At 41.4% G+C, this 25,509-nt stretch overlaps 1 protein-coding gene across 4 annotated transcripts in view; it reads right to left on the bottom strand.

Moving 5' to 3' along the window:
* Positions 1 to 25,509, bottom strand: part of pdzd2 (PDZ domain containing 2) — a 379,487-nt gene that overhangs the window by 44,914 nt on the left and 309,064 nt on the right. For all 4 annotated transcript variants that reach the window (XM_060856701.1, XM_060856926.1, XM_060856854.1 and 1 more), the window contains exons 16-18: positions 16,848 to 17,019; positions 11,493 to 12,307; positions 7,944 to 8,088 (exon numbers count right to left, since the gene is read on the bottom strand). In XM_060856701.1, the coding sequence (XP_060712684.1) occupies positions 7,944 to 8,088; positions 11,493 to 12,307; positions 16,848 to 17,019 (1,132 nt within the window). The remainder of the gene's footprint in view (positions 1 to 7,943; positions 8,089 to 11,492; positions 12,308 to 16,847; positions 17,020 to 25,509) is intronic.

Here is a 25,509-nt window from a genome sequence, read left to right as displayed (position 1 = left end):
AGTGAAGTCACATGGTGTGCAGGGTGTTCTAGCTAGGTGGATAAAGAACTGGTTGAGCAACAGGAGACAGAGAGTAGTAGTTGAAGGGAGTTTCTCGACATGGAGAAAGGTGACCAGTGTTCATCCACAGGGGTCAGTTATGGGGCCACTGTTGTTTGTAATATACATAAATGATCTGGAAGAGGGCACTGTTGGTATGATCAGCAAGTTTGCAGATGACATGAAGATTAGTGGAGTAGCAGAAAGCATAAGGGACTGTCAGAGAATACAGGAGGATATAGATAGACTGGAGAGTTGGGTGGAAAAGTGGCAGATGGATTTCAATCCGGACAAATATGAGGTGATGCATTTAGGCAAGACTAATTCTAGAGTGAATTATACAATGAATGGAAAAGTCTTGAGAAAAGTTGATGGGCAGAGAGATCTGGGAGTGCAGGTCCATTGTACCCTGAAGGTTGCTGCACAGGTGGGTAGAGTGGTCAAGAAGGCATATAGTATGCTTGCCTTCATTGGACGGGGTATTGAGTATAACAGCTGACAAGTCATGTTAACATTGTACAAGACATTGGTTCGGCCGCATTTAGAATACTGTGTACAGTTCTGGTCGCCAAAAGGATGTGGACGCTTTGGAGAGGGTGCAGAGAAGGTTTACGAGAATGTTGCCTGGTATGGAAGGTGCTAGCTATGAAGAGAGGTTGAGTAGATTAGGTTTATTTTCATTAGAAAAAAGGAGATTGAGGGCGGACCTGATTGAAGTTTACAAAATCATGAAGGTATAGACAAGGTGGATAGAGACAAGCTTTTTCCCAGGGTGAAGGATTCAACAACAAGAGGTCACGCTTTCAAGGTGAGAGGTGGAAAGTTTAAGGAGGATCACGTAGTGCGTACTTCACACAGAGGGTGGTGGGTGTTTGGAATGCATTGCCAGCAGAGGTGGTAGAGGCAGGCATGGTAGATTCATTTAAGATGGGTCTGGACAAATGCATGAGTAGGTGGGGAGCAGAGGGATACAGATGCTTAGACTTTGACCAACAGTTTAGACAATAGATTTGGATATGCTCAGGCTTGGAGGGCCGATGGACCTGTTCCTGGGCTGTACATTTTCTTTTCTTTTCACTTTCTTCGCTTGACCTTGGTCCCCTTCCCTTCTATGGAACAGCAGTTAGGACCTAATCTGTCTCTCTCTTTCAAACAGTCATAGCATTGCTATGGTTCAAATGGAGGCCATTCAGTCCATTCTGTCTGCACCCACTTGCTAAGTGAGCATTTTGACCTGGCGCCTTTCTCCTGCCTTTTCACTGTAATGCTGACATCTCTGCTCTGCTTCTTTGTCAGAAAAGCTCAAAACTAGTTTCTTAGTTAGCTTTGTCGCTTCACATTTTTCAATGGCCATTTTTATTAATTACTCATTTATATTATTCAGGGGTGGCATTGTGGCTCAATGGCTAGCACTGCTGCCTCACAGTGCCAGGTACCTGGTTTGACTCTACTCTCTGGTGACTGTGTGGAATTTCCATGCTCTCCCTGTGTGTGCATGGCTTTCCACCGTTTCCTTCCACAGTTCAAAAATGTGCAAGTTAGCTGGATTGGCCATGGTAAATTACCCATAGTGTTCAGGGATGTGTAGGTTAGATGCGTTAATGATGGGGAATGCAGGGCTATAGGGATAGAGTAGGGGGATAGGTTTGGGTGGGATGCTCATCAGAGGGTTGGTGTAGACTTGCTGGGCTGAATAGCCTGCTTCCACACTGTAGGGATTCTAAGGATTTAAATGATCAATTTAATAGCTTAGAGTTGAACAGGCTGTGGCTGTTTTTCCTGGAGCGTTGGAGGCTGAGGGGTGACCTTATAGAGGTTTACAAAATTATGAGGGACATTGATAGGGTAAATCGGCAAAGTATTTTCCCTGGGGTCGGGGAGTCCAGAACTGGAGGGCATAGGTTTAGGGTGAGAGGGGAAAGATATAAAAGAGATCTACAGGGCAACTTTTTCACACAGAGGGTGGTACGTGTATGGAGTGAGCTGCCAGAGGGAGTGGTGGAGGTTGGTACAATTGCAACATTTAAGAGGCATTTGGATGGGTATATGAATAGGAAAAGTTTGGAGGAATATGGGCCAGGTGCTGGCAGGTGGGACTAGATTAGGTTGGGATATCTGGTCGGTATGGATGGGTTGGACCGAAGGGTCTGTTTCCATGCTGTACATCTCTATGGCTCTCTAATTGTTCATTTCTTGAAATCCACGAACTTTACCTAACTCTGCCAAACTTTACCTTTTTGAAATTTGGTAACCAGCTATCTCCAATTAGAGTAAAATAGAAATGAGGCACCTTATGCAAACTTTTGCCATTGAATCCATGTTCATTAATCCATGCCCAACTCTATCTTGGAGCTGGCATCAATCAAATGAAGAAATATTGTATCATACTTCTCATGACTGTCAGACATCTCTGAGTGCTTTTCAGGCACTTCTAATGCACTGCACTGCTATAATATAGGAGACTCAGCAGCCAACTTTGTAGATAAAAAATTATTATAAATGTGATAATGATCAGATAATCTGTTTCTTGTGTTGTTAATTGAGAGGTAAATATTTATAGACCTGGACACCAGAGATAGCATTGCTGTTTCTCTGCAAAACACGGCCGTGGGAATTTTTACATTCATCTGACTGCCTTTATTTAATATTTTGTTCAAAAATTGGAAACTCTGACAATTTAAAACTTCCACAGTACTGTATGAACAATGAGTGATGATGGACCAGGAATGGGGAGTCAGTCAAGTGCAGCAAGTGGACAGAAATAGAGATAATCAGGTAAGTGGTTGGGAGTGAGGGTCAAAATTCAAGTTACGAGGGAGGACCAGTACTCAAGGATTGTTGAGTGAGGCTTGGTCAAGCATGCCTGATCACAACTTGGTACATAAAGAAGCTTGCATTTTTAAATCATTTATCATTTTGACCTTTTTTTAGGGATTGTGCTCCTCAGGGTAGAATATAAAGGAGGATAGTAAAGGCTTTTTTAGGTATGTGAAAAGAAAAAAAATGGTTAAGATTAAAATTGGGCCCTTCAAGACAGAAACAGGTGAACTCATTACGGGGAACAAAGAAATGGCAGAAGAGTTGAATTGGTACTTTAGATCTGTCTTCACTGGGGAAGACACAAGCAATCTCACAGATGTAATAGTGGCTGAGTGGACTCGATGGGACGAATGGCCTTACTTCCACTCCTATGTCTTATGAAGGACCTGAACTGAAGGGAATTTATATTAGGCAGGAAATGGTGTTGGAGAGACTATTACGTCTGAAGGCTGATAAGTCCCCGGGACCTGATTGTCTGCATCCCAGGGTACTGCAGGAGGCGGCTCTAGAAATCGTGGATGCATTGGTGATCATTTTCCAATGTTCTATAGATTCAGGATCAGTTCCTGCAGATTGGAGGGTGGCTAATGTTGTCCCACTTTTTAAGAAAGGAGGGAGAGAGAAAACAGAGAATTATAGACCAGTTAGTCTGACCTCAGTGGTGGGAAAAATGTTGGAGTCAATTATAAAGGATGAAATTACGACACATCTGGATAGTAGTAACAGGATAGGTCAGAGTCAGCATGAATTTATGAAGGGGAAATCATGCTTGACTAATCTTCTGGAATTTTTTGAGGATGTAACTCTGAAGATGGACAAAGGAAATCCAGTGGATGTAATATACCTGGACTTTCAGAATGCCTTTGATAAAGTCCCACTTAGGAGGTTAGTGAGCAAAATTAGGGCGCATGGAATTAGGGACAAAATACTGACATGGATTGAAAATTGATTGGCTGACAGGAAACAAAGAGTAGTGATAAACGGCTCCCTTTCGGAATGGCAGGCGGTGATCAGTGGTGTGCCGCAGGGATCAGTGCTGGGACCGTAGCTTTTTACAATGTACATTAATGATATAGATGAAGGTATTAAAAGTAATATTAGCAAATTTGCTGATATACAAAGCTGGGTGGCAGGGTGAAATGTGAGGAGGATGTTAGGAGAATACAGGGTGACAAATGCATGGCAGATTACTATATAAATGGAGTCAAGTTAGATAAAGGGACAGTACAAAGTGATCTGGGTGTTCTTGTAGACCAGTCAATGAAGGTAAGCATGCAGGTACAGCAGGTAGTGAAGAAAGCTAATAGCATGCTGGCCTTCATAACAAGAGGAATTGAGTGTAGAAGTCCTTCTGCAGCTGTACAGGGCCCTTGTGAGACTGCACCATGAATATTGTGCACAGTTTTAGTCTCCAAATTTGAGGAATTACATTCTGGCTATTGAGGGAGTGCAGCGTAGGTTCACAAGGTCAATTCCTGGAATGGTGGGACTATCTTACGCTGAAAGATTGGAGTGACTGGGCTTGTATATGCTCGAGTTTAGAAGGCTGAGAGGGGATCTGATTGAGATGTATAAGAATATTAAAGGATGGGACACTCTGGAGGCAGGAAGCAAGTTTCTGCTGATGGGTGAGTCCCGAACCGGAGGACACAGCTTAAAAATAAGGGGTAGGCCACTTAGAACAGAGTTGAGGAGAAACTTCTTCACCCAGAAAGTGGTGGGTGTATGGAATGCTCTGCCCCAGAAGGCTGTGGAGGCCAAGTCTCTGGATACTTTCAAGAAAGAGTTGGATAGAGCTCTTAAGGATAGTGGAATCAAGGGTTATGGAGATTGGGCAGGAACAGGATACTGATCGAGGATGATCAGCCATGATCATAATGAATGGTGGTGCTGGCTCGAAGGGCAGAATGGCCTACTCCTGCACCTATTGTCTATTGCCAGATTTCTTCAGTGGGGCGACAACAGATGTCAGTCCCTCAGTAAAAAGTTAAAAGATTATTGATGAGTAAGTGGATGTTTTCAGACCCTCACCTTTCATATTTCACAAAGCTCTTTGGCCTTTTCCTGCAAAGGTCTCACAAGTACTGAGACACACAGGAATTAAAAGACTGTCAGGCACAAATGTGGCATCATCTCCTGGGCAGGACACTCCAGTTTTGTCCCATACACATCCCATTTCTTGGACAAAGCAACATGCTTAAGTAGAGACAAGGGAAGAATAAATTCTGAGATGCTGGCTGAATGTAGGTCTATTATTACAAGACCAATTTTATCTTGATTTGGAGGTGCTGGCTGGGTAACTTTGGACTGGGGATTACAAAGTTTAAAAATCACACAACATCAGGTTATTGTCCAACATGTTTATTTGGAAGCACTAGCTTTCGGAGCGCTGCTCCTTTATCAGGTGATTGTGGAGTATAAGATCGTAGGACACAGAATTTCTCACAAAAGTCTACATTGTGATGTAACTGAAATTATATATTGGAAAAGACCTGGATTGTTTGTTTAATCTCTCACCTTTTACAATGGGCATGTTGGTTTCAGTTCTTTCATAAGTAAATATCAGAACTTTCTTAAAGTTACATTCTCAAGTGAACTATAACAACAGATGCCATGTTAGCCCAGATAATGCATTGAAGGTGGGAGTTGCCCTGTGTGAGGCTGTCTGTGCCAGAATGTTCAGATGGTTTCTAATCTAAAAAAGGGATTTACAGAATCTTACATGGATTCATGCAGTATTTGAGCAAAATAAAATGTAATTCTGCAAGTACAAGCTCACCCCACAAACTTATATGTGTGTGTGTGTTTTGGGGGGGTGGTGGTGGTGGGTGGGGGAGGGGATGAGTGTCTGAGAGAGAGTGTCTGTATGTGTGAGTGTAAAGGGGCATAAGTCTGTGAGGGGGTGCATGTGTCAGTGTGGGAGTGTATCTGTGAGCATATGAGAGAGAGCTTGTGTATGAGAGAGGGGCTGTGTGAGTGTGTGTGCCTGTGCATATGTGTGTGTGTGCACATGTATATGTCATGCAGTGCAGTGGGGTCACCTGTAATGTGACATGAACCTGAGGTGCCAGTTGAAGCCACCCACATAGGCACCGAACTTGGCTATCAGCCTCTGCTTGGCCACTTTGCATTGTTAACTGTCCCGAAGTCCGCCTCGGAAGATGGTCACTGGAAGGTCTGAGGTCAAATTTCCTGGATTGCTGAAGTGTTTTCCGACTGGGAGGGAACATTCCTGTCTGTTGATTGTTATGCGATGTCCATTCATCCATTGCCTTAGCCTCTGCTCGGTCTCACTAATGTACCATGCCTCAGGGCATCCTTGCCTGCAGCGTATGAGATAGACAATGTTATCTGAGTCACATGAGTACCTACCTCGTACATGGTGAGAGGTGTCCCCATGTGCAATGGTGGTATCCATGTTGACCCTCTGACACGCCTTGCAGTGTCTACCATGACAAGATTGTATGGTGTTGGCCTGAAAGCCGGGTGGATTGCTGTGAATGATGATCTGTTTGAGGTTTGGTGGTGTTTAAAGGCCAGAAGTGGAGGTGTGGGGAAGACCATGTTCGTGATAGGTACTCATGTGACTAAGACAACATTGTCTATCTCATACGCTGCAAGCAAGGATGCCCTGCGACTTATGTATGAAAGAACTGAAACCAACATGCCCACTGTAAAAGATGAGAGACTTAACAAACAATCCAGGTCTTTTTCAATATATAATTTCAGTTACATTACAATGTAAACTTTTGCGAGAAATTCTGTGCCCTACGATCTTTTACTCCACAATCACCTGATGAAGGAGTAGTGCTCCGAAAGCTAGTGCTTTCAAATAAACCTGTTGGACTATAACCTGGTGTTGAGTGATTTTTATTTTTATCTTGAATTTGCTCCTGGAGAAAGAAAGTGCAAAACAGATTTCAATAAATAATGATTATCCTGCCATTCTGGTTTTAAATACAGGCTAGATTTTTGGATAATTGCAGAATTAATTGCTGTTGTGAATAGTCATCTGTACAATTCAGGAAATGAATATTGCTGAAAAAAGTGAAAAGCTTTGACAAAATGTGTCACTTTCAGCAATATCGTTATTACAGAATTTGCTGAAAAATGTATAATAAAACAGTGCTTTTCAGTAAAACATCAACAATACAAACAGCACTTTTTCAATCAACCTTTTGTAAAAATTAAGTTGCCATAGTCTTTCCAAACCATAGGGCTGCTCTCATAACAGAGTTAAAAATCACACAACACCAGGTATAGTCCAACAGATTTATTTGGAAATAGAAATAAACCTGTTGGATTATAACCTGGTGTTGTGTGATATTTAACTTTGTCCACCCCAGTCCAACACCAGCACTTCCACCTCATAAGAGAGAGATGATGACTAGTAGTGATCTAACCTGAGGGTCACCACGCATCAAGAGAGGGAAGAAGTTGAAAAGGAAAGCCCTTTATTATAACCTCAGCCAGCATGAGAATGGAACCCATGCTGTTGGTGTCACTCTGCATTGTAAATCAGCTCTCCAGCCAACTGAGTTAACCAAGCCCCTAATGTTATAACACATCTCTGGAGGAGGTAGGACTTGAACCCAGACCATCTGGCTGAGGAGGAGGATTACTACCATTGCACTATGACAGCCTGCTCATTTCCTCATTTATTGACTGAATTTAATCAGGTCAATTAAATAATTGGCATCAGCTTCCTAAACAGTCTCGTTGGCCATCTTGTGATACAGTGGTAGTGTACCTAACTGTGAGCTGAGAGACCTGGTTCAAATCCCACCTGCTCCAGAAGTGTGTAATAACATTTCTGAACAAGTTGATTTGGAAAGTAGGTCCTAGACAGTCCTTTTGTGAAAGGGTTTTTATAAGATGAGCAGGTAAGTAATTTCTATTGGGTGCATTTGGTGTGCAATTTCAAGGCTACACAATAGGAAAGCAAAATGGTTGCATTTACATTGGAATGCAACCATTTTGATTTGCTTGCATCCACCTTTCTCATGAGAGAAGGCACCCTAATAGGAGAAAATAATACATTTTCACAAACACAAACTCTGCTCAAAACCTAACTCTTTACTTACCTGATATTGGTTTGCGTACTTCGAGTGTGATGGAAGTTGGGAGGTTGTACACAAAGTTACAGGTTTCTTGGTAAGACATGCTGAAGACAGGTGTGTTATTAATCAAGACAATTTCATCTCCGGGACCAAGCTTTCCTTTAGATTCCTGGAAAAAATAATGCCACGGTTATTGTGTAACTGTAATTGTCTCATAACAAACGGGCAAAGTGTAAAGTCTAGGTATTGAATAGTGAGACACACGATTATGATAAAAACTCAACCATCAGAAGTTTAAAGTACACCATTTATAGCACAATTCAGACACAGTAATGATCTGGCTACAATTTTGAATTGTTCTGAGTTTACTGGCGACAAGTGAAACTTTTGAAACAATTGCAAAATTTAAATATGGAAATGTAAGTTCACCATGTGAGATACTGCTTGATGTTGAGGCACACAACCGAGGGGTGTCTCCGTCTCAGCTCGATAAGTGTTACCTGATTTCAAACATGAGGAGTAGAAATAAAGCTGGTTTCAGGTTAATGTTGGACTGGGTGGGTGAGGGAGGGGTAGATTAGGGCTTCCTGATCATCTTCCGGTTAACTCCAGCACTAAATGTTGGTATTGGAAAAGCAGAGGGTGACTGCCAACTGTTATGTTGACTCACCTGCTCAGATAACTTGTCGAAACTCCCTATTGTCGTTGCTCACACATGACAACTGGTCGCCCAAATAAGCATTTCAGTGTCTATGGAAGTAAGGTAAAGTTGCCATAGCCCCAGAGAACCATAGGGCTGTTCTCTCATTACAGCGAGAGAGAGAGAGAGAGAGAGTAAGATGACAGCTGGTGATTTAACCTAACAGTCACCACACTTCAGGTGAGGAGCGAAGTTGAGTGGGTGGGACCTTCACGATAAGCAGGAAGCAGTGCAGGAATTCAAATTGTGCTCTTGGTGTTACTCTGTCATCCAACTAATTGAGCTAACTGACTGTGGAAATACGCTCCAGTAAAGCATCAATCCCTACAGAGGGCAGGCATAAAACAAAGAGGGAAAAATCCCAGATCATATAAAAATGCACTTGGTCTCTATAGCTGCTCATGCGACTGAATTCAGTTAAATGTTGACATCAATGTTCTTGTTCCTTTACAATGTTTATATTGCCTTTAAAATGTTTCTGGAACTCAGTGTCAGGGCCCACTTTCAACAGCAGACCTCATATCTTCTATTGTCCACGGTAGATTGTTCACTCCACAACATCTCAATAAATTAAAACAATACTCAGAGATCATATACAAGAACTGATACTCAGTACAAGAGGCCACCAGACCCTATCATAATGTGCTAAATGATTCTTTTTCACAATAGACTATGATAACATGCATTCTATTTCGAATGAGCCTTGGGTCAATAAATAGTCTTAATTAAAGAAAGTAGATGAATGAACCATATAGTACATTTTAATGGCCTTTCCTGTGTTCTGAAATACATAAAATACCATAAGTGCCATTTATTGTCCAACATAAACTTCAAACTGAAATCAACTCCTCAATTTTATTCAGATTTGGTAAAAATACCATGCTAATCTGACAAAACCAACAATTACAATTGCATATGTTGGTTATGATTCCAGCGAAGCCAGACTGTATATTGAACCACTTGTCCAATCCAATCCAAACCATAATTCAATATCTATGGCCATTGAGCTCTCCATCAAAATGACTGCAGCTAATCATTGGCCTCATTCCTTGTTCAAGGTTCTCAGACATGTCTGTCAATTACATCCACCACCGAACCAGAAGCTGGTTTTACAGGAGCATGGAAACCTGTCTTTAAAATGTGTTTAAAATTTTCCAAAGTTAAATGGAACAACAATAACATATAACAACAGTATTACTGGGAGTGGTGCCCACTGTTGGGAATGCACTCCGGTGACAGGATGCAGCAATGGATGACTGTCGAAACAAAGTAAATGTCAGGAGTTGTTGGGGGTACAGTCATAAGGGCAAGCATTACCAACAAGGGAGAGGCATCAAATTTATCAGGTGGTTCCCCCATGTGGCAGAGGATCCAACCTCAGCTGGTGAAAGCCAATGTTTGCTGGACGAGATCCTTTTGGTTTCTAGCCAAGAGGACCAAGCTGTCCCAGTACTCCTATAACACTGACTTGTATCTAACAATGTGGAAAATCATCCAGGTACGTCCTATATACAAGAAGCGGGACAAATCCAACTCAGCAATTACCATCCCATCAGCCAACACTCAATCTTCAGTGAAGTGATGGATGGTGTCATCAACATACTATCAAGCAACATCTGGTCAACAATAACATTCTCACTGATGACCAGGTTAAGTTTTACCAGGGCCATTTGACCAAGTGTGGCATCAAGGAGACCTAGCAAAACTGGAGTCAATGGGAATCAGGAGGAAATCACTCTGCTGCTTGAGGTCATATCTGGCACATAGAAAGATGATTGTTGGACATCAGTCATCACAACTCCAGGACATCTCTGCAGGAGAACCTCAGGGCAGTGTCCTAGATCCAACTGACTTCAGCTGTTTCATCAATGACATTCCCTCCGGTGGTATGATTGCACAATGTTCAGCGTTATTCTCAACTCCTCAGATAATGAAGCAGTACATGTCCAAATGCAGCAAGGCATGATCAATATCCAGGCTTGGGCTGAAAGGTGGCAAGTAACAATTGTGCCACACAAATGCCAGGCAATGCCATCTCCTAAGGGAGACAACCTAACCATCACCACTTGACATTCAATGGTATTACTATTGCTGAAATCTCCCCTAACCACAACTTGGGGATACCACTGATCAGAAACTGAACTGGACTAGCCATATAAACACAGTGGCTACAAGAACAGGTAAGAGGCTAGGAATATGGCAGCGAGTAACTCAGCTCCTGACTCCCTGAAGCCTGTCCAACATCTACAAGGCAGAAATGTGACTTTCCTCACCACTGGCAGCACACTATGGCAGTTTTAAGGCAATGGGCAATTTTCCAATCCTCATCCCCTTGTGCTATTTCACAAGCTCCCCCAGTCCTCTTCTGACCTATTCCCAGCATGGTAAAATCTAGCCCTCCATTGCTGTTGCAAATAGAAGTGATTCAGTGTTGCCAGTTTAACCACTCTGTTGCAATACCAGAGATGATGTGTAACCAAAATATAAAACAATGAACATTTCACAAACAAACATCACATGATCTGCATTTACAATATTTCAGTTACGTTAATTGCATTATTCTTAATACCGGCTAAGGGAACAAACTCATATTTGCACTTGAAACAAAAACAGAAGTTGCTGGAAAAGCTCAGCAAGTCGGGAAGTATTTGTGAAGAGAAATCAGAGTTAACATTTTAGGTCAAGTGACCCTTTGCTCAGAACTCCTCTGCTTTTGTTTCTGATTTACAGCATTCTCAGTTCTTTCAGTTTTTATTTCATATTTTCACCTTTTTATTGTCACTTAGATTTACTAAATTCCCAGGTAGTTTGAGTGTTATTTCCCAATTAGTAGGTTATAAATAATGAAACAAGCAAGTAAACTGTTAACTTACTCTCTCAGCTGCTCCACTTGGTTGTAAGCCTGCTATCAGAACTCTTAAAGGAGAAGCCTTGATTTCCAAATCCAATCCAAATGATTCTGATTTTTCACGTGTGAGATGTATTGTTTCTGTGCAGCACATTACTGAGGTGTCTCCTGTCTCAGTCTTTTTGCTATGAGGCAGTGGCCTTGCAGTGGGTTTGGTAGGAGGTGAATGATGCTCCTCATTCTTCTGCTTCGAGAGGTTTGGTGGGCATTCAATGCTCATCATGCTCTTCACTCGAGTGACAGCTTTGTGTTCAAGTTTGGGTGATCGCTTGGACTCCACTTGAGACTCCTTGATTACAAGGTTGCTATGATTAGTGTCAGTGGAACTGGATGATTCAAAGAATTTAAGTGGCATGAAGGGCGAGTCAACCATTTGCTCCATTGAACTATCCTCAGACTCTAATGAGCTGCCGTACTGAGGTAGGGCACCATCGCTGCTGACATTTCTCAACAACTCACCATCTTGGCTTAAATCATCCACTTCAACAGAAGATGTGGCTATAATAATTCCTGAGTCTTCCTCTGGCATCTTCTGTGTGATTTGAGGCATTTTGAGTCGAGCACTATCCTCAACCTTCACAAAGTCTTCATCATCACTGATGTCATCATAGCAAATGACCTTTCTCTGCCGTAGAAGAGGGCTGCGGATGGATTTGGGGCTCTCACTTGGACTAGCCTGTCGAGCCAATTCCATGTGTTTGTTCTTAGGTACAACAGATTTCCCATTGCTGAGGGAGATGGAGGACACCTCTGGCTTTGGCACTCCAGTTTCCTTGAGCACTGAAAATACATGTAAATTTTTTTTGTTATATTCATTTGGAAGTACCCACCAAGTTATTTCCTTAAAGAAAAGTTAAGACAAATTATGACACAAACTCAGTGGGAATATAAGTTGTGAGGATGAAAAGGGGACTTGGACAGGCTAAGGGAAGGGATAAGAACATGGCAAATGGAATATAAAATAAGTAAATGTAACATAACCAACAGTGAGGCAGCGTATTTATCAATTAGTGACAGGTTGGAAAGTACTGCTGTCACAAGTGACCTGGGTGTCCCGTTCATGAGTTTGTAAAAGCTGTAGCAGAAAATTAGAAAGACTAACAGACAATCGTCTTCATTGCAAGAGAATTTGAGCAAAGATGTTATGGGAAGTTAGTAAAGAAATTGTGGGGCCCCTAGAATGATATCTACATCATTGAAAGACATGGTGAGGTGCCAGAGGATTGAAGGGTGGCTAATCTTGTGTCTTTATTTAAGAAAGGCTGTATGAAGCCTGGGAACTTTAGCTCTGTGAATTATACATCAGTGATTACTAAATTGTTGGAGGGTATTCTGAGAGAGAGAATTTATGCGCATTTGGAGAGGCAAGGACTGATTAGGGATAGTCAGCATTGCTTTGTGAGTGGGAAATCATGTCTCACAAACTTGATTTGAGTTTTTGAGGATGTAATCAGAAGTAATGATGAGGGCAAAGCGGAAAACATTGTCTACATGGATGTTAGTAAAATCTTTGGCAAGTTTTGTATGGTAGACTAATTAGGAAAGTTATATCACATGGGATTCAGGGACAGCTTGCCAATTGGATACAAAATTGGCTTGACAGTAAGGGGCAGAAAATGGTGGTGGAGGGTTATTTATCGGACTGGAGGCCTTTGACCAGACATCATGCTGGGTCCACTAAACAATTAGGGTGAGAATTTAGGAGGCATGGTTATTATATTTGCATATGACACAAAAACTGGTGGCATAGTTGGCAGTGAGGCAGTGAGGAAGGTTATCTCAGATTACAAAGGAATCTTGATTAATTGGGCCAATGGACTGAGGAGTGCCAGGTGGAGTTTAATTTAGATAAATGCAAGGTATTGCATTTTAGTAAAACAGACAAGGACAGGACTTATACAGTTAATGATAAGTCTGGGGTACAGGTACATAGTTCTTTCAAAGTTGCATCACAGGTAGACAGGGTGGTTAGCATGCTTGCCTTCATCGCTCAGTCCATTGAATATAGGTGTTGGGACGTCATGTTGCGGTTGTCCAGGACATGGATGAGGCTGTGTTCAGTACAGGATATTATTAAATTAGAGATGGTTCAGAAAAGATTTATGAGAATGTTGCTGGGATTGGATGATTTGAGTTATAATGATAGCCTGGGACATTTTTCACTGGAGCATAAGAGGTTGAGGAGTCACCTTACAGGGGCTTATGAAATCATGAGGGGCATAGCAAAGGTCTTTTCCCTAGGGTGGGTGAGTTCAAAACTAGGGGCATATTTTTAAGGTGAGAGGAGAAAGATTTAAAAGGAACCTGAGGGGCAACGTTTTCACACAGGAGGATGATTTGTGTATGGAAATGAACTGTCAGACGAAATTGTAGATGCAGGTACAGTTACAACATTTGAAAGACATTTGGATAGATACATGAATAGGAAAGGTTTAGAGGGATATGGACTAAATGCAGGCAAGTGGGATTAGTTTATCTGGAAAACATGGTCGACATGGACGATGTGTCTGTTTACAGGCTGTATGATTCTATGACTTTCTGCAATTCTATAGAGCACTGGTGTGACTGCATCTGTAACACTGTGTATAATTGTGGTCTCTGCATCTAATTAAGAAAATATTTGCTTTAGAGGGAGTGGATCAGAGGTTCACCAGACTATTTCTGGTTGGCAGATATGTTTCGTGGTGAGAAATTGAGGAAACTAAGCTTGCATTCTCTAGAGTTACAAAGAATAAGAGGTGATCTCATTGAAACTTAGCAAACACATAGTGGATGTGAAGAAGATGTTTCTGTTGGCTGGTGAATCTGGAACCAGGGCACGTAATCTTAGAATAAGGGGTAGACCATTTAACACTGAGATAAGGAGAAATTTTTTCACTTGGAAGGTGGTGAATCATTGGAATTCTCTACCCTATAAGTTGTCGAAAGTCAATCATTGACCACGTTCAAGATGGAAATTGAGAGTCTTTAGATTAGATTAGATTTACAGCGTGGAAACAGCGTGGAATCTAATTAATCGTGTGATATGGTGGTTGTATAGCAAAGTGTGTTAAAGTACAGTCAGTTCTGATATAACGCGATAGTTCTGTTCCTGTGCAATCTCGTGTTATAAGAAAATTGCGCAATAGAGGCACCATTTAAACTAATGTGGTTGGAATCGTGTTATAGCCAACACAGGTAAAGAAAGTTCACATTCTACAAACAATGGTCAAAATTTTTGTTGAAGAAGTGCATGTTACAGCATAACCAACTGTAAACGATCAGTCATGAGCAGGCTTGATGAGTTGAAATAGTCTACTCCTGTTTCTAATTGCCTATAATGAAAAGAAATACTGTGCACCTAACAACCCATCAGTTAGAAGAAGGACTTTGTTCAATCTCTACTATTAATATTGTTGCTATTTCCAGGGCTACATTGACCAAAGCTGCTTTAATCCTTTTGACAGGTTAAGCTGGTCCTCAGCTGAAGTCATGAAAATCTTGTGACAATCCTATGAAGTAACATACTTTCCCTCTCATTTTCTATATCTCATGGGGGAGAAAGTAAAATTGGTCCCATCAGCTCCCACCTCTTTTTTCAATTCTATCATGGGAGATCAGCAATTGTTGGCTATCCCTAAATGTCCTCGAGAAGTTGGTGGTTAAGACGTCTTTTTGAATCACTGCAGCCAATGCAGTGTAGGTATGCCTACAGTGCTGTTAGGAAGGGACTTCCAGGATGTTGACACAGCTACAGCAAAGGGGCGGCATTATGGTTCCAGGTCAGGATGCTGTATGGCCTGGAGAAGAACATGCACTTGATGGTCTTCCCATGAGTCTGAAGCCTTGTGCTTCTAGATGGTAGAGGCCATGGGTTTGGAAGGTGCTACTGAAAGGGTCCTGGTTAGTTGGTAAGTTCACCTTGTAGATAGCACTCTATGCCACGATGGAGAGAGTGAATATTTAAATTAGTGAATGTGCGCTGACTAAGCGGGGGTTTTTTTTTGGATGATGTTGGGCTTCTTAAGTGATGTTGGAGATGTATTCAACCAGGCAATTGGAGAGTATTCCATCAGACACTTAGCTTGTGCTTTGTAGATGGTGGAGAGGCTTTGGCGATGCGGGTGGTGAGTAAGTTGCTGCAAAATTCCCACCCTTTGACCTTATCTTGTAGCCAATATATTTTCTGGCTATTTCTGTTACGTTTCTAGTTCATGATAATCCTTGCTTTTTTCCCGTATCTTCTACAGATAGTACCAGGAAAATGGCTCATAATCCCAACATTTCTTTCTCAGATGTCCATAGATTTAAGAAATATTTCTAAACCAAAGACATCAATGATATAGGGAGAGAGTGGGATCAGCCATGATCATTCTGAATGGTGAGGCAGGCTCAATGGAAGGAATCACTTACTCTAACTCCTATTTTCTATGTTGCTATGAATTAGTCAGAGACATCTACTGTTCTCATTTCTTTCATTTTTCTGATCCACAAACTATATTCCCATAAGTTTTAAGTTTGTGCAATGCTCAGTACAAAATTAGGAAAATGATTAACTTTAGCTATTATTTAAACAGAAGAGATGAAATGGTAAATTTTGAAACAAGAACAGCTAGAAATACACAGGAGTCAATCAGAATCAAATTGTTAGATTAGATTAGATTACTTACAGTGTGGAAACAGGCCCTTCGGCCCAACAAGTCCACACCGACCCGCCGAAGTGCAACCCACCCATACCCCTACATTTACCCCTTACCTAACACTACGGGCAATTTAGCACGGCCAATTCACCTGACCCGCACATCTTTGGACTGTGGGAGGAAACCGGAGCACCCGGAGGAAACCCACGCAGACACGGGGAGAACGTGCAAACTCCACACAGTCAGTCGCCTGAGTCGGGAATTGAACCCGGCTCTCAGGCGCTGTGAGGCAGCAGTGCTAACCACTGTGCCATTGTGGCGCCCATAAGCAAAACTCTCAGAACTTTTCTATGAATCATTCAACACGAGCATTTCACTGGAGTCTTCCTCAGATCAGGATGGTCAGATTCAAATCAAGCCTCTTTGATAGGTTGGACAAAGATTGTGGAGTCAATTTTAACCTGGCACTAATGGGCCTCAAACCGGATTGTTAAGTTTTAGAAATAAGTATAAGGGATTTGAACCCATCTCCCCAGAACATTACCTGGGTCTCTGAGTTACCTGTTCAGTGATAATACTACTTGACCTTCTCCCCCGATTTGCGCCCCCCCCCCCCCCCCACCAACTCCAAGAAAATAAATCCTCTGATTTCTGATTTCACCCCAGTATCATTAAGAAACAATAGTTAGAATAAGTCATACCTGAATTCAGAGGAGAAACAACATTGTCATCTAAGGAGTTACTTATGCTCTTCTGCCGCAGGTGTTCTTCCTCACTGGAAGCTGTTAACATTGTGTCTGAGAGTGACGACTGGCTGGGAACATGGTGGGAAAAGTACTGGGAGAGTTCTGTTTCTGAACTCAGTGACCCTTGCTGGAAGAGAACAGGATTAGATGAAAAATTACAGTATATTGTAGAAACAAGCTTTTCAATCCAACATGTCTCTGCAATGTTTATGCTCTACATTAGCCTCTTTCCATCTTGCTTCATGTCACCTTACCAACACAATAATTATGAAATTCATGACAAAATTTTGAGAGATTAAAGCATGATATAGGAAGACTATTTAAATGATCAGAGTCAGTGGAGGAATTCATGACTGGGAAAATACTTGATGTTTTTGAGAGTTATTAATTGAGACCTTAGATTGTCAATAAAATTCTCATCCCTTGTTTTTAATTCTCTTCAATGGTCTTGCCTCTATCCGTCTCTTCTCCAACATAATACTCTCTGAGATATTAGCATTCCTCTAATCCTGGCCTCATGGGTATTTTCAATTATAACTGCTCCACCATAAGTGGTTGTTTCATCAGATGTTTGGCCATAAGCTCTGAAACATACCTGTACCTACATCTCTACCACATTCCTTCTTTAAGACACTCTTTAAAATCTATGTCTTTGTGCGAGCTTTTGTTTATCTGACCTATTATTTCCTTACGTGCCTCTGTCACACTTTGATTTATAAAACTCCATTGATGTATGTGTAATTGTGTTGTGTAAGATGCTATAAATTGTTCTTGTTATTGATAGAAGGCTCAAGAACCAAATTTGGGTGGATGGCAAAATAACAAAGGTAACATGAGGAAAATTTATTTAATGCAGTGAATGGTTTGGATCTGAAATGTACTCTTTGACAGTGTGGCAGAGACAGATTCAACTGTAGCCTTTTTTTCTGGATAATTAGTGGAAGAGAAAAGATTTGCAGGGCTATCGGACAAGGATACAGGATAGCTGAACTGCATTTGTACAAGGCTAGCATGGACACAACAGATTGCGTGGTCTCCTGCTGTGCTGTAACCACCCTAAGATTCAAGCTTTAATGAAAAAGTCAACTGCAACTTTGGCCCATATCACTCCCTCACTCATTTACTTTTATTGCTATTCATAAAAATTCTTACCTACAGCATGTTGCAACCCAGGAACCCTTTCATTAAAACTAAGACTCAGAGTATAAGGGGAAGAGTAAGTGAGCCCGTGCTGATTATTGCCAGAAAGTGATGATGCAGGCCTCAAATGTTAAATGTTAAGTGTGATATCTTCATTATTGTAATCACTGAGTGTCAAAAGTGGCCCTGATTAATGTGTTGTAATTTGCAGACCAAACTGAACACCGTAGGTCAAAATCAATAAAACAATCCCACACTAGTCTCCTCTAAGACACATAAGCTGGTGCATTTTGATACCTTCTCTGTAAAGTAGAAGGGGGGCAGGATGGGTGAGAGTCAGCTCATCGGAATACTAATTCTGCAGACACAAGCCCAATTACACAAGTTAAGGTTCCTATAAAATTTCTGTTCGGCAAATATGGGGGCGGATACTGGAGATAAGAACTCTCTGTTCTTTTATCCTGCACCTGGAAACAGGATGTCGTCAAGGTACAGGAAAGAGGAAAATCTTTCCGATATATTCTAATCAGATACACAAAACTCTTTTGTAAGGTTGCATAAGCGGACCTTCATCTGATTATAAAAGGGTGTGATTTAGGAGTACAGTTACTAATTAGATTAGATTAGATTACTTACAGTGTGGAAACAGGCCCTTCGGCCCAACAAGTCCACACCGACCCGCCGAAGCGAAACCCACCCATACCCCTACATCTACCCCTTACCTAACACTACGGGCAATTTTAGCATGGCCAATTCACCTGACCCGCACATCTTTGGACTGTGGGAGGAAACCGGAGCACCCGGAGGAAACCCACGCAGACACGGGGAGAATGTGCAAACTCCACACAGTCAGTCGCCTGAGGTGGGAATTGAACCCAGGTCTCTGGCGCTGTGAGGCAGCAGTGCTAACCACTGTGCCACCGTGCTGCCCTTAAATCTTTTCACCATTGAGTGAATTGTATTAAGTCTGGCAACAACACTGAGTAGCACTGTCTAATTGTATTCATTACTCAGCCTTTGATTAAAGATCCTAAGAGAATTTGTTACTATATAGCCCACTCCAACAATGAGTGTTTAAGTGAAACATGAATTGGATGATTCAAAGCTTGCAGGTCTTTTTAAAATAAGAACATGATCTACGGCTCATTGTTTTGCAGTTACTTTCAACCCATGCCAAAAATTTCTTAATTTCACTCCTTGAATATCTTTCGGTCTCCTGATGCCACTCAGTAATTTGATGACAGCAAATTTCTCTCAGTAAATATTACTGTTTTGTCCTGTTGCTGAGCATGTGCTTGGAGTACCTTGTTCTCTCTCTGTCTGTTAGGATTGTATTAATTTATCACTAGGTCCCTCCCTCTGATTAATCCATGGCTAACATCCAGAACTCATAGACTCCAGTGTTTTCAGGGAGGGTACAAGAAAATACTGTAGCATGAGACTTACAAAATAAAGGACTCTTCAGCCATGGGACCAGGGTTGTGAGTGGCCATAAGAGCTAGAGGTACACGGGGAATGATGAGCCTGATGACCATCAGCCACCATGCACATGATTAAGGAAACAAAAAGGCAAGTGGAAGAGGAGACTTCCACGTTCAATCTCCCTTGGGCTGTTGAGATAACGAAAATTAGGGAGAATTGTTTAATTTATGAGACAACAGGTCAAACTGTGAGACCAACTTTGAAAAACCTGGGACACTTAGTAGCACCTCATTATTGGTAGTTTCCTTCATTTCTCATATGACCTGTGTTCACTTCACTCAAATATGCTAAACAATTGTGACCCAAAAGTGCCTCCATAAAAACCACCATCAGCATGTATGACGAACTGAGAATATATTTCAGTTTTAAAACTTTTGATTATCTCAATACAAATCTATTTATCAATGGAGATGGGGGAAAGAGGTGGTTAATAGAGGAACATAAGAAATAGAAACAGGAGTAGACTATTCAGCCTCACCCTCCTGCTCTCCCATTTGCAAGATTATGAATGGTTGTCTATCTCAATACCTTTTTCCACACGATCTGTATACACTTTGATATTTTTATTATGTAAACATCTCTCAAATTCATCTCGAATATTCTCAATGACTGGATCTCCTCATCCCTATTGGGTAGAGAGTTTCAAAGATTTACTGGCACTTGAGTGAAGAAGTTCCTCTTTATCTCCAGAACTAAAATATATAAGTAAGGGCAACTCATGCTTAAAAAGTTTGATGGTCTATTCATGCTACACATTGAGTACACTGTCCAGTGATGGTTCAAGGCGCATTAAGATATAAATGCGCAGCAAACAATTTAGAGGCAAGTCAAGCTGATTCCTAGGCTGAAATTTCTGGGCCACTACAAGTGGGGAAATAGTCAGGCAAAGTCAGACTACAAGACATAGGAGCAAAAGGTGGCCATTCAGCCCATTGCCATTCAATGAGATCATGGCTGGTCAGATAATACAAATACATGAACATTTGAACAAGAATCTAAAATAGGCTGCATGGCCCTTTGAGTCTCCTCTGCCGATCAGTAAGATTATGGATGATCTGACATTAACCTCAACTCTTACCAAAATTCTTTCATTCACTTGGTCATCGAGAATCTGCCTACCTCTGCCCAAAAAATAATTAAAGATCCTGCATTCACTAATAGTTTGGAACATATTTTTAAGTGAACTTTCCATCAATAGTGGGTTATCAATGTTAGGTAATGCAAAATATCTCTTTTTGGGCACATAGTGCTAGCATTAAACATGATTAACTCATGTACAAACAAGAAACTACATGTCAATAAAAGTTTCTGTATTTAAAGACAATGCTTTATTTCCAATGATAGCAACCTTCATTGTTGCCAGTGTTAGCCATCCCATATCAGACACAATGGCCTCTCTGAAGAAGGTTGCTAATTTATGATAGACTTGTGAACAGTTTGAAATGTAGCTACGTACTCTTTGCGGCTGTTATTGCATATAGGCTTCCTACAGTTAGCAGAAAGAGAAGGTTTTCATCCCATCAGTTCAAACTTTTTATAAACTTCCAGAGGCAGAAGCAGAATATATTAAATTTCTAGTTAACCAGAATAAGAAGGGAAATCCCTGGCTCAATGAGTGAAGAGAGAAGCAGAGCTAACATTTTAAATTGAATATGTTTCTTCTTGAGACTACTTGAAAAAGAATAATGATAATTGAAGAGTATTGCATAAGATAAATATGCATGACGTTCCGGGTTAGAGGATTAGTTAACTAACAGGAAGCAAAGAGTGGGGATAAATGGGTGCTATCCTGGCTGGGACCACTATTATTCACAATTTATATAGATGATTTGGAGTTAGGGACCACGCGTAGTGTGTCAAAGTTTGCAGATGACACTAAGATGATGATTTGGAGATACCGGTGTTGGACTGGGGTGTACAAATTTAAAAATCACACAACACCAGGTTATAGTCCAACAGGTTTATTTGGAAGCATTAGCTTTTGGAGCACTGCTCCTTCATCATCCCACACTCAGAAGCACACACGCACCCTCTCAGAGACTTATGTCTCTTTACACTCACACTCAGACACATACACGCACTCTCTCACAGTCATTCATAACACCCCCAACACACGCACCCACATGCACGTGCACACACGCATATAAGTTTGTGGGATAAATTTGTACTTGCAGAATTACATTTTATTTTGCTCAAAAACTGCATGAATCCATGTAAGATTCTGTATATGCGTTTTTTAGATTAGAATCAGTCTGAACATTCTGGCACAGACAGCCTCACACTGGGCACCTCACACCTTCAATGCATTATCTGGGTCGACGTGACACCAATTGTTAAAGTTCACCTGAGAATGTGAAAAAAAGTTCTGCGATTTACATATGGAAGAACTGAAACCAACATGTCCATTCTAAAAGATGAGAGACCTAACAAACAATCCAGGTCTTTTTCAATATATAATTACAGTTACATCACACTGTAAACATTTGCTAATAAATTCTCTGTCTTATGATCTTATTCTCTACAATCACCTGATGAAGGAGCAGCGCTCTGAAAGCTAGTGCTTCCAAATAATTGTTGGACTATATTGTATGATTTTTAACTCAGAGGAGTGGCAGAGCAAAGTGTGCCGATGACTGTGAAACTTTGCAGAGTGACATAGATACTTTAGGCTTGGGGAAAGGTCTGGCAGATGGAATACAATGTTAATAAATGTGAGGTCATCCATTTTGATAGGAGTAACAGTAAAAGGGATTATTACTTGAATGGTAAAAAGTTGCAGCATGTTGCTATGCAGAGGGACCTGGGGTGTCCTTGTGCATGAATCACAGAGAGTTGGCCTGCAGATACAACAAGTAATTAGGAAGGCAAATGGAATTTTATCCTTCATTGCTAAAGGGATTGAGGTTAAAAGCAGGAAGGTTATGTTGCAGCTGTACACGGTGCTGGTGAGGCCACACCTGGAGTACTGCGTGCAGTTTTGGTCTCCTTACTTGAGAAAGGATGCACTGGCACTGGAGGGGATGCAAAGGAGGATCAGTAGGTTGATTCCGGAGTTTGGGGGGGGGGGGGGGGGTTGGCTTATGAGGAGAGACTGAGTAGACCGGGATTATATTCATTGGAATTTAGAAGAATGAAGGGGGATCTTATGGAAACATATAAAATTATGAAGTGAATAGATAAGAGAAGTAATAGAGGATATTTCCACTGGCAGGTGAAACTAGGACAAGAGGGCATCACCTCAAGATTAGAGGGAACAGATTTAGGACTGAATTGAAAAGGAACTTCTTCACCCAGAGGGTTGTAAATCTAGGAATTCCTTGCCCAGTAAAGTAGCTGACGCTACTTCAGTAAACATTTTTAAAGCTAAGCTAGATTTTGTTTTGAACAGTAAAGCAATTAAGTGATACGGTGAGAGAGCAGGTACGTGCAGTTGAGGCCATGAAAAGATCAGCCATGATATTATTGAATGGCGGAGCAGACTCAAAGGGCCGGACGGCCTACTCCTGCTCCTAGTTCTTATTTCAGTATTTTTGGTTATTATTTCAGAATTCCAGCACATACAGTATTTTGCTTTAGTCTAGTTAACCATTTATTTTCAATTAACATTAAATCATTCAAACCGAATAAACATCACAGAACTAAATCATACACTGCAATACTTGGAAGAAGTTCTACTAAAATCTTATTGACCATTCTACAACAGATCTGGGTTCTTCCAGAGCCACTCAGTATCTGTACTCAGTGTCTGGTGTTGAAGTTATAAAAGTCCAATGATGTTTGTCATGTCATAGCAATGCATGAATCACTACAAGAGATTATACAACTATTGTATGTTATCTTGAATAGCTATCAAACAGGAATGTACAAAGTGAAACATTTTACTGCCTCAAAATTGGAAGGCTTACCCATCATAAGTTTTACTTTTAAGTTAAAGGTGATTGAGTTGACTTTTGATTTAGAAGTAAATGTAAGTCCAAAATCTGACAACTGCACCAAAACAGAGATATTATTGCTGGACTATTATTCTAGAAACTCAACTAAGTTCTGGGGAACTGGGCTTGAATAGTAGATAGTGGAAGTTAAATTCAATAACTATCTAGAATTAAGAATCTACTGAAGACCATGAAACCATTGCTGATTTCAGAAAAACCCATCTGGTTTGGTAATGTTCTTCAGGGAAGGAAATCGACCATCCTCACACGGTCTGGCTTACATGTAACTCCAGACCCACAGCAATGTGGTTGACTCTGAACTACCCTATGAAATCTCAATAAAGAAATGAAATCTAACACACCACCTGGCAAAGACCTAAGCAAGAGCAAAGACAATAGCAGAAACACCCTGTAAAATCATTCTTACTAATATCTGGGGGCTTGTACCAAAACTAGGAGAGCTGTCTCACAGACTAGTTCAGCCATAGCCTGCTGTAGTCATACTTACAGAATCATATCTTACAGGCAATGTCCCAGACACCACCATCATCAGCTCTAGATTTGTCCTGTCGCATTGGCAGGACAGAGCTAGCAGAGATGGTGCTATAGTAGGAATGGAGTTACCCTGGGTGTCCTCAAATGTTACTCCAGACACTATAAAGTCTCATGGCACCAAGAAAAGCATGAGCAAGCTAACTTCCAGCTGTCTCTTACATGCCATTTTCCTTCAACTGGAGAACCAGTTTTCGTTGATGTTGAACAATACTTGGAGAAGCACTGAAAGTGGCAAGGTTGCAAAATGTACTCTCGGTAGGACGTTTCAATGCCCACCGTCAAGAGTGGCTCAGCAACAACATGATTAATTGTGCTGATCAGATCCTAAAGGACATAGCTGATAGACTGGATCTGCGGCAGGTGGTGAGGGAACCAAGAAGAGAGAAAAACATACTCGATCTTATTCTTATAAATTTGCCCATGGCAGATCCATCTGCTCTTGACAGTATTGGTAAGAGTGACTACCATAGTTTCTTTGTGGAGATGAAGTCCTGCCTTCACATTGAAAACACCCGTCATCATGCTGTGTGGCACTATCACAGTGCTAAATGGGATAGATGTTAAACAGATTGAGCAACTCAAGACTGGGTAACTATGAGGCGCTATGGGTCGTCAACAGCAGCAGAATTGTATTCCAGCACAATCTGCAACCTCATGCCCCAGCATTTCCCCACTCAACCATTACCATCAAGCCAGGGGATCAACCCTGGCTCAATGGAGAGTGTAGGAGGTCATGCCAGGCACATGTAAAAATGGGGTGTCAGTCTGGTGAAGCTACCAAACATGACCACTTGCATGCCAAATAGCATAAGTAGCAAGTGACAGAAAGAGCTAAGCAATCCCACAAACAATGGATCATATCTAAGCTCTGCAGTCCTGCTACATCCAGTCATGAATGACGGTGGACAATTAAACAACTCATTGGAGGAGGAGGCTCCACAAACATCCTCACCTTCAATGATGAAAGAGCCAGTGCAAAAGATAAGGCTGCATCATTCCCAACAATTTTCAGCCAGGAGTGCCAAATGAATGATCCATTTCGGCTTCCTCCAGTGGTCTCCAGCAAAACCGATTTCAGTCTTCAGCCAATTAAACTCACCATGCAATATCAAGAAACGGCAGGAGGCATTGATTACTGCAAAGGCAATGGGCCCTGCCAACATTCCAGCAATAGTACTGATGACTTGTGCTTCATAAATTGAGGTTCCCCTAGCCAAGCTCTTCCAGTTACAACACTGTTATCTACCTGACAATGTGGAAAATTGCCCAAATATGTCCTGTACATAAAAAGTAGGACAAATCCAACCCGGCCAATTACTGCCCCACCAGTCCACGCTCTATCATCAGTAAAGTTATGAAAGATGTCATCACAATAATGCTATCAAGCTGCACTTTATTTCCAAAAACAATGATGACAATGAAACCATTGGATTATCAGGGGAAAAAAATCTATCTGGAACACTACTGTCCTTCAGGGAAGTAAATCTGCCACTCTTATCTGGTCTGGT

Source organism: Hemiscyllium ocellatum, chromosome 1 (assembly GCF_020745735.1).
Source record: "Hemiscyllium ocellatum isolate sHemOce1 chromosome 1, sHemOce1.pat.X.cur, whole genome shotgun sequence".
NCBI classification, from domain to species: Eukaryota; Metazoa; Chordata; class Chondrichthyes; order Orectolobiformes; family Hemiscylliidae; genus Hemiscyllium; species Hemiscyllium ocellatum.
This window is presented reverse-complemented; position numbering and strand designations above follow the sequence as displayed.